This window comes from Cyprinodon tularosa, unplaced genomic scaffold (genome assembly GCF_016077235.1).
Source record: "Cyprinodon tularosa strain WSP-4 unplaced genomic scaffold, ASM1607723v1 ctg633, whole genome shotgun sequence".
In the NCBI taxonomy this organism is placed as follows: domain Eukaryota; kingdom Metazoa; phylum Chordata; class Actinopteri; order Cyprinodontiformes; family Cyprinodontidae; genus Cyprinodon; species Cyprinodon tularosa.
In genome coordinates, this window is record NW_024039378.1 from 166709 (window position 1) to 176152 (window position 9444).

The 9444-nt window shown below is 41.2% G+C and overlaps 1 protein-coding gene across 1 annotated transcript; it reads left to right on the top strand.

Annotated features, from left to right (window-relative positions):
• Positions 1-7520: 7520 nt before the first annotated feature.
• Positions 7521-9083, top strand: LOC119798691 (galactose-specific lectin nattectin-like). The gene is made up of 7 exons (XM_038308260.1): positions 7521-7561; positions 7652-7745; positions 7832-7861; positions 7964-8073; positions 8178-8312; positions 8400-8511; positions 8768-9083. Exons 2-7 carry the CDS (start codon positions 7685-7687, stop codon positions 8833-8835), a joined length of 516 nt encoding a protein of 171 aa, XP_038164188.1. The 5' UTR covers positions 7521-7561; positions 7652-7684; the 3' UTR covers positions 8836-9083.
• Positions 9084-9444: the final 361 nt, after the last annotated feature.

Below are 9444 nucleotides of genomic sequence, written 5' to 3' on the forward strand. Positions count from 1 at the left end.
CATGAAATGATTATATAATTATAGTATTTTTGTTAGTAAAAGTGTTATAAGAGGCTTTGTTAAAGAGGTATAAATTAATACTGTATTGGAAGCTTTAGCACACATTTCAATGTGAAAAATGTTAATCTTATAAGGTGTACAAAAAGTCAATTCTGGAAGGTTTAACTTCTAATGTACTTAAGAGCAGGACCCTTGCTCTGGGTCTTACATACTACGCATTCCATGAGCAAGTCTTTTCATTTTTTTAATTTAAGTGGGCAACATCGCTTAAATTTAAAATTAACTGGTGGACATTGCTGCTGTAATCTCTTAATAAACCATGTAACTTGGTAATGATCCCAGGCACTCTGGGCAGTGATCCCCAGGATTGTATATTTGTCTGATGTATTTCCTTCCTGAAAATACATCAGACATCTTAATCCATAAAAGTGCAGTTCTAGGAACAGCAAAGATACTGCGCAGAACCCTCGAGCTCCGAGGCTTGGAGGAAAAAAGGAGGAGACCACACGCACTGGTTGAGGAAGAGTATATATACATATATATAGACAATTCATAAATATAGACAATATATAGTGGGGGATGACACTGGTCGGACCTGGTAGGCCCAAACGTATTGTGAGGGTTTGCTGGGAATGTCTGGCAGAGTCCCCTGTGAGAAGGAGCTTTAACGTCCATCTCCGGCAGAGCTTTGAACACGTTCCGAGGGAGGTGGGGGACATTGAGTCTTAGTGAACCATGTTCCGTGCCTCTATTGTTGAGGCAGCTAGTCAGAGCTGTGGCTGAAAGGTTGTTGGTGCATGTCCCTTGAACACGCTGCTGGACACCAGTAGTGAAGGAGGAGAAGGAGTCCTATCAGGCTTTATAGACCTGTGGGACTCCAGAAGCAGCTAATATGTACTCATAGTCAAAGCGGCAGGTGGCTCGGCAGGCAAAAACCCGGGCGTGGGAAGAGTTCGGGGAGGCCATGGAGAAAGACTTCCGTATGGCTTCGAAGCGATTCTGGTCCACGATCCGGCATCTCAGGAGGTGGAAGCAGTGCAGCACTAACACTATTTATGGTGGGGGTGGTGTGCTGCTGACCTCGACTCGGAGCGTTGTATGTTGGTGGGCGGAGTACTTTGAAGACCTCCTTAATCCCACCAACACGTCTTCTATTGAGGAAGCAGAGCCTGAGGGCTCCGGCTTGGGTCCTCCCATCTCTGTTGCTGAAGTCACCGAGGTGGTTAAAAAGCTCCTTAGTGGCAAGGCTCCAGGGGTGAATGAGATTCGCCCTGAGTACCTTAGGGCTCTGGATGTTGTGGGGATGTGTTGATTAACGTGGCTGTGCAACATTCCGTGGACATAGGGGGCAGTTCCCCTGGATTGGCAGACCGGGGTGGTGGTCCCTCAATTTAAAAAAGGGGACCGGAGGGTGTGTTCCAACAACAGAGGAATCATACTCTTCAGCTTCCCTGGTAAGGTCTACTCCGGGGTTCTGAAAAGGAGGGTCCGTTAGATAGTCGAATCTCGGATTCAGGAGGAGCAGTGTGGTTTTCGTCCTGACCGTGGAAGAGGATGAAGAGAGCACATCCAGCCAGTCACAGTCAGAGAAACAGGACTAAACGGAAAAAAGGGCCAATCTCGAACATCTATAAACAAATGTGTTGCAGCACAGCTGATATTGCTCTCCAGGATGGTGTCACAGCCAAATAGGAACAGAAGAGGCAAAGCTACTATGACATAAGAGGAGAGGGCATAACATTCGAGATTGTTCTGACAGATTCTGCAGAGTGGGAGAATAGAGATAGAATGAAGCAGAATAATGAAATATGGGTCCCTATGTCCTTTATAAGTCTGAACCTTAAGCAGCATAACTACAGAAATACCTCAGGATGACCTAAATCCCTCAAACTATAAACTTTATCAAAACGGAAAGTTTTAAGCCAATACTTAAAAGTAGCCTCAGACTAAAACTGGTAGTTGGTTCCACAGGAGATGTGTCTGATAACTAAAAGATCTGCCTCCCATTCTATTTTTAGAAATTCTAGGAACCACTAGTAAACCTACAGATTGAGAGCGAAGTGCTCTGTTAGGAACATGAGGAACAATAATATCTCTGATATAAGATGGAGCTTGGCCATTTAAGGCTTTACATGTGAGAAGGAGGGTTATACATTATACTCTGGATTTAACAGGAAGCCAACGAAGAGATGCTAGGATAAGAGAGATATGATCTCTCTTTTTAGTTTTCATCAGAACTCTGACTGCAGCATTTTTGATCAGCTGAAGGCTTTTGACTACAGTTTGTGGACTACCGGTGTTGGGATCTGGAGATTCTCCACCTTCATCCAGCAGAGGGCGCCCTGGGTCTCCTGGGCTTGAGACATCCTGCACACCTGAGGCTCATCAGCCCATCAGGAGACCAGCTACATAAGCAGCGGCTTGACTTCTCTTCAGAGTGTTGCCAGTTATGGTTAGCGGAACCTGAGCCAAGCCTGATCAGAACCTTTTTACTCTAAAGAGTAACTTTGATCCTAACCAGTTTTGTCTTCTCTGCTTCCTAGACCTGCCTGCCTGCCCAGTCGAGTCAAACCTGAAGAACCTCAGCCTGCATTGGTTTCCAGTTCTCAGGAGAGAACTTGGGGAAGCGCTTAGGTCTGAACTCTAAGTCTGAAGTCAAGCTCTGCTGCTGCTAGCTCTCTGCTGAACCCTCAACCTCTGGATCCTACTGGTTCCCCCTCTCACCGTGTCAGTCTGAATCCCTCCAGGTACTATACAGTATCTAACTCAGTCAAGACTCCTCTGCCTTCCTGGCTAACCAAACAATCCCTTCTGTATAGAGAACCCTGTGAAGTCTGTCCCGGACCTGAATCATTATCAGTTTTATCATTGTGTGTTTTCAATAAACTGTTGAACTTTTACTCAGTCCCCGTGGTGTGTTCTGCATTTGGGTTTCACTCCTAGACCCAACATGACAACCGGATAGTAAAGAATTACAATTGTCCAGCCTTGAAGTAACAAATGCATGGACTAGTTTTTCAGCATCAGTCCTGGACAGGATATTTCTAATTTGTGCTATATTCCATAGATAAAAGAAAAAAATTCTAGAAACCTCTTTGATATGGGATTTAACCCTTGTGATGTGTTCGGGTCTGTGGGACCATTTTTTATTAAAAGAAAAGTGATACAATGAATACATTTTTCAAACTGAGACTCACTGACTTTGGCTCATTTTCTGTGAAAAACATATATCAGAATACATATTTAATGACCAAACACCATACACCCCATCTACACATTTCTATTACATATTGTTGGGATCTGGAGATCTGCCACCTGTCTCCAGCAGAGAGCGCTCTGGGTCTCCTGAGCTGGAGCCACCTGCACACCTGAGGATCATCAGCCCATCAGGAGATCAGCTACATAAGCAGCGGCCAGACCTGTCTTCTGTGCCAGAGTGTTGACCAATTTTGGTTAGCGGAACCTGAATCTCAGTCTGCACATAGAATCTCTGTCTGCTCTGGAGAGTAACTCTGATTCTAACCTGCCTCTGTCTTCTCTGCCTCATAGGAAAACCAAACTGAAGTCTGGAGCTCTGGACAAGCTCATGTTTGGAAACCTGCCTGCCTGCTCTGAGAAGCCAAACCTGAAGATCCTCAGTCTGAATTTTCCAGCTAGTTCTCAGGAGAGAACTAGAAGAACAACTCAAGGTCTGAACCTCGCTGGCCTGAAGCTAAGCTCTGCCGCTGCTGAGCTCTCTGCTGAATCCACAGTCTCTGGACCCAACCGGTTCCCTCTCTCCAATGCTCTGTCTGAACCTCATCAGAATACTCTGTGAAACCAGTCCCGGACCAGTACCAGAACCAGTGCATCTTTACTCTGTGTGTGTTTTCCCTGAATAAACTGTTAAACTTTTATCCTGCTTCCTGTGGTGTTCTGCATATGGGTTTAATCACAGAGACCCATCATGACACATATAAGACCAACCCAGGGCTAATAGAAGTGTGGAAATTGATTATCTGTGTACCCCACACACACATATGCACATGCATACACACAAACACACACACACGCACACACACACACAGATGAGGCCTAGACAGGAGGAGGACAGGGTGTAGGTACAAGGAAACATCAGAGGATCAAATGTGCAAGAAAATTAGAGCAGACAAACAAACATTGTTGCAATCTTGTGTGGGAACCGCAGAACTGCAGAAACACAAAAAATTGTTCCCACAAAACTTAAACGAGGAACAACAATGAGCATGAAAGACACCTGGCAAAGTTCAGTTCTATCCCAGAAAAAGGGATGAAGTCCAGAGAAGTGATTACGGTGCCATTACAAGAGAATCAAAAGAGAAGAGGAGCAGCATCTTGTAACAGCCAGAGCATGCATGGGAACCAATGGATCCAGTAGGGTTAATCCAAGCCGTGGTCAGAAGACAGGTCCAAGGTCGACATCAGGCGGAATCCAGGTAAGAGTCCGAAACAGGTGGATCTGATGAGAGATAATGGCGGAGCAAAGCATATCACAGAAAATGAGGGTAAACCCAGCCTGAAGGCACCAAGATGGAAAAAGATTTGTCATTTAGGTATGTACAATACATCACAAGTGTCAGATATAAAAAAGAAGCCTTCTGTAAAAGAATATTACAAAAAAATGTATTACATGCAGGACAAATAAATTCTGGAGTCCATTATCTGAGTTAATTTCACTAGGGGTGTCTCAGTGCTATGATGAGCTGACGAAAACTGTTCACAAAGATCAATGGTGAGTAATTATTTACAGTATATCTGTCCCATTTTTTTAATTCACAAAGGCAAATAATCACACAAATGCAATCAGTTTAGGGGTTTACTCTGCACCAGGAAACAGATGATTATGATTATGACAGATCCTACTTCCCAACAGCTGTAAGACTATATCCATCACTGTTCCCAACAACCCAACTTCACAAGTTTTCACATTTATTCATATTTTTTGAACAGTTTCTGTTTTTGTCAGTTAAACAACACGCTGCTGTCCTTTTTGCACATCTCGGGTGTTGCTGCTAGTAAAAAAATGTAAAAATCAAATTATGAACTTGAGGTTATTTCATTTTGAGGGTTAATTTTTTTTATGCTAGAAAAGACATTAAATGCTAAATATTTTGGAACTGCTTGATACATTCGTTTAATATGCATATTTCATTATCAAATGTTTTAGACCTTAGTAAGGATGATTTAGCAATATGGAAACCCTCAGAGGGTGAACAAACACAAAATTAAAATTGTGGTGAATGGTTGAGTAATTACTTTCTCAACCATTTACCAAAACAGGACGTACAAAAAAATGGAAATGGTATTTTAGTTAATAGTACATGAATACAGTTTTACTTTTCTAAAATAAACAGCTTCAGTCAAGCCAAAATTTAAACATTAGGAGAGATTTCAGGCTTATTGTCAGCTTTTCTAGGGGTTTTACAATGTTCTGCATTAGAACTTTACTTTTTCTATGTACATCAATGACGTGTTGAATGTTTGTCAAAGCTCACATGACGCTGTTGTCCGGCTGATATCTTGGTTGATTCCCGGCCAGTACATTACTTCTCTTGTTCAGCGTTTAAACTTGACTTCTTCCAGGTACCCACGTGTATCTTTTAGAGCATCTGATTGAAGTAGTGAAGAAGGAAAAACAAATTTACTCCCATTTTACTCTATTTCATTCACCACAGTGAGCTCTGCTCTGCAGTTCCAGTAGTCTTGTATCTTTGTGGGACAATTGTTTTTTTTCTGGCCATCATTTCTGTATTATGCTCTTGAGTTATTTCATAGTTTCAACTGCATTTGTCTCTCTCTGTATTTGTTTTGTCCCTGTTTTGTTTTTGCACAACCATCAGTGAGCTGACCCTTTAAATTCACTCATGTATTTTCTTGATTAACCCCTAGTCTTTCAATGAACACCAGTTCACAGTTCATTTTTTTTCCCCACAGATTGTATGGGATTTTCCTGCAAGGATGCACCACAGGAGGTATGGGTTCATCCAGGATATATTGTCTTCTCCAGGTTCAAATTTTGAAAAGCTTTCCATAAAAGAAGTCCACAATAGCTCTGCTTGCATGTAGGTGTACCACCAAATATTATTCATGTCATGAGGCGGTGTTGGGTTGAGGACCCAAAAGCAGAGGCAAGTTGGTAGAGGTGAATTTTGGTGGGTTTAATGAAGTGTACAGGTACGGAGGCAGGAATAACTATGAACCAGAACCAAGGAGGCATCTGGGGAAATCAAACTCTAGGAGCCAGGGAAAGACGAGGTAAACAGACAGACGTTTGATGAGGATCCAACAAACAGGAACTGAAGAGGGAGGGCTTTTAAAGGGGACAGAGACAAAGAGAGGGCTAACGAGGAAATTGAAAACAGGTGAGGGCAGAGCAGAAAACAGAGCAAGGGAAAGAGGACACAAGAGGGCAGCAGAGGACAACAAATGGAAAACCAAGAAGACTGAATACTAAAAAGAAAATCATAACAGAAACAGAAACCTAACAATTCAGAGATTTGGTGCAACTGGCACTGTTGTTGATGTTGGAGATGGCAATGGAGGCATTGTAGAGACAAGGTTGGAACAGAATTGAGAAATATCTGCTGCATCTCAACAACTTCAGTTTGACAATTTGTGTTTCACGCTTTGCATGTTGAACTCGAATACCTTGATTCCCATCATGCCGAGCTTGAATGACCTCTTGCACAAAATACACTCTCTCATACACATTCCCTGGTACTGGTTTTAGACATGCAAAAAACTTTTGGCTGGAAAGCCAGTTTTCATTGAATTTAAACATCCCGAAGTGTTTCAGATAAAATGCTAAGGCAGGGATCTGCAAATTGAAATATAAAAGTATTTTGGATGTCCTGGTGAAAATGAAAAAAAAAAACAAACAAAGAATATAGATTGATTTTTCAATTTCCATATTTTGTGTGTCTTTTAAGAACACGGTACTATCTTGCTTCATTTCGTTGACTTTATTAAGTCAGCCTAAAAGAAAAGTCAGTTCTTTTGTGAATGCCAGTGGATTTTTGTTGCATTTGCAACTGAATGAAACCACAAGCAAGTATATGACTGAAAGAAGGTGAAAAATGTGTGCTTCACCTCAGATGTGTGAGGGATTGTAGGAAGGATGTAATTTCCCTGCATTATTTTCTAAATCAGATTAACACCCTAACATATTTCTTAAATGTGTATCAATGGGAAACCTAAAATTAAACAATTCGTTATTGCAATCAAGTGCTACAGAAAAGTCCCAGAGGGCACAAATGGCCTTTAGGCCCCACTTTTTACAAAAAAGTTATCACGGAGTTGTTGAAACTTTCACAGCCATGACAGCCATAAATGGTAATGTGGAAGGGGGCTGGTCTTTGGTAAATTGTGACACAGGTTACAAACCAGATCTGATCATGTAATTTTATTCTGTGGAATTAGTTTCTGAGTCATTTCCTTATTTTTTGGATGAAGAAATTGGTAGTAGCTCTATAAGAAGCCTGGGATGGCACATCAAGCCCTAGGTGGTCCTGGCAGACGAAGAAAACAAACCATTCTGAATCAGGTTTGCTGATCGACTCTCTGCTCTTCTATTTCACTCACTGTTGAGTTTAAATGTTCATAACATGTCTAACTTATTTTTCATTGATTTCAGCTTGTATATCTCCATCATCTCATCACTTTCATCATGAAGTTGCTGGTTTTGTGTGTCCTGGTTTTCTCTGAGATGGCATGGGCCGGAGCTGATCGTAAGCATTTCTCAAGTATAAAAAGTTTGTAAAGTTACTAAGACTCAAACAAACTCACTAATTCCTGTTGTTTAAAATGCCCACAGCTGTTCCAGATGATGGCTCTGCTGATGAAGGTAAATCACCCTTGTTTTGTAATAGGATCATGAAGAATAAAGTTTATTCTAATGCTGACATACATCGCTTTTAACTAAGGCTCTCCATTTGTTTGTGTTTAGAATCAATGGACTTGGTCCAGAGATCTGCTTCTTGTCCTTCTGGCTGGTCTGAGTACAACGGTAACTGCTACCACTATGTTTCCATGCCCTTGGATTGGGCTTCAGCTGAGGTGATTTTCAATAACATTGTGCTATTTTACTCTCTTATTTTATGGTTGTTAATTAACAAAACACAGCAACTACTTCTGTATATCATTCTGTTTTTTGTCCGCAGAGGCACTGCATGTCCATGGGGGGACATCTGGCATCAGTTCATAACCTAAGGGAGTACCATCAGATTCAGCATGTGATAAGAACGGCAACTTATGGGTCCAACCAAGCATGGATTGGGGGCAGTAATGCACAGAAGGTATTTTTTTACTAGTTAGTTTATTTGTTAAGTATTTTTGATAAATGATTGAAAGATGTTTATAATCTGCTGGGTTCTTTCTTTCAGACAAGCATTTGGCTTTGGAGCGATGGAAGCCGTTTCCACTACACAAACTGGTGTCCAAGAGAGCCTAGCAATTGGAGAGGCACCCAGCGCTGCTTGCAGATGAACTATTCAGGTAAAAGAAAATATCACACATAAGTGTATGTTTTTCAAGCAGTAATGGGTAATTAGCAGGTTAACTATGTTAGTAAAACTTTAGCTACAACACTATTACATTTACTGGATTAAATACAGGGGCATGTATTGTTGTTTGCTTTGTGTTTTTGTTTGGGAAAACAGTTGTAGAATGTCAAGATTCCCTGCAATCACAGTTCTTTATAAACAGGATTTTGTTTCTGTGATATTAACAGATGTTTTTTTTTTGTGCTTAGCTGGAAAGTGCTGGGATGACTCAGGATGTTTGAATGGTCGCCCATCTGTCTGTGCCAAGAAAGTCTGAGCAGTCCGAGTGGAAGCCTTTTTCTGGTATAAATTAGCTTGAACCAGAATCGGTGGAGGATGCTATATTGTCTTTCAGTTATTCTGCAACATAGAAAACCTATTTTCTAAAAGCTTCTTCTATTTACTTCATATAATTGCATATAAAACAAAAGGTAGATTGAAGCAGAGTGAATGTTTTATAAATGATTATTTGGGTAAAACCATTTTATCTTCTTTATCCTTGCATTAAATAAACTTTTGAAGCATGTGTCGTGGGAAAAAAGTATTCAACTATTCATCCTAGTTAAATAAACGGAGATCGATGGATTTCACTCATTCGGCACATTTATTAATAATCTTTGCAAAGAGAGAACAGCTCATCATACAGCCTTCATGGCACAGCATTCTGCTCTGTTCTGATCTGGGCAGGGTTCGTCCCCCACTAATTACAACAATGGAAAGCAGACAGAGTCATAACAAATTACACACACTTTGGTTAACAGTAACATGTTATGAATAAACCTTGAGAAAGAACCTGATTTGTTAACGGAAGAAGCAATGTCTGGTCTACAAACAACATTCTGCAGGGAATGGTGTGGCCTTGAGAGAGGAACAGACTGAGGGAAAA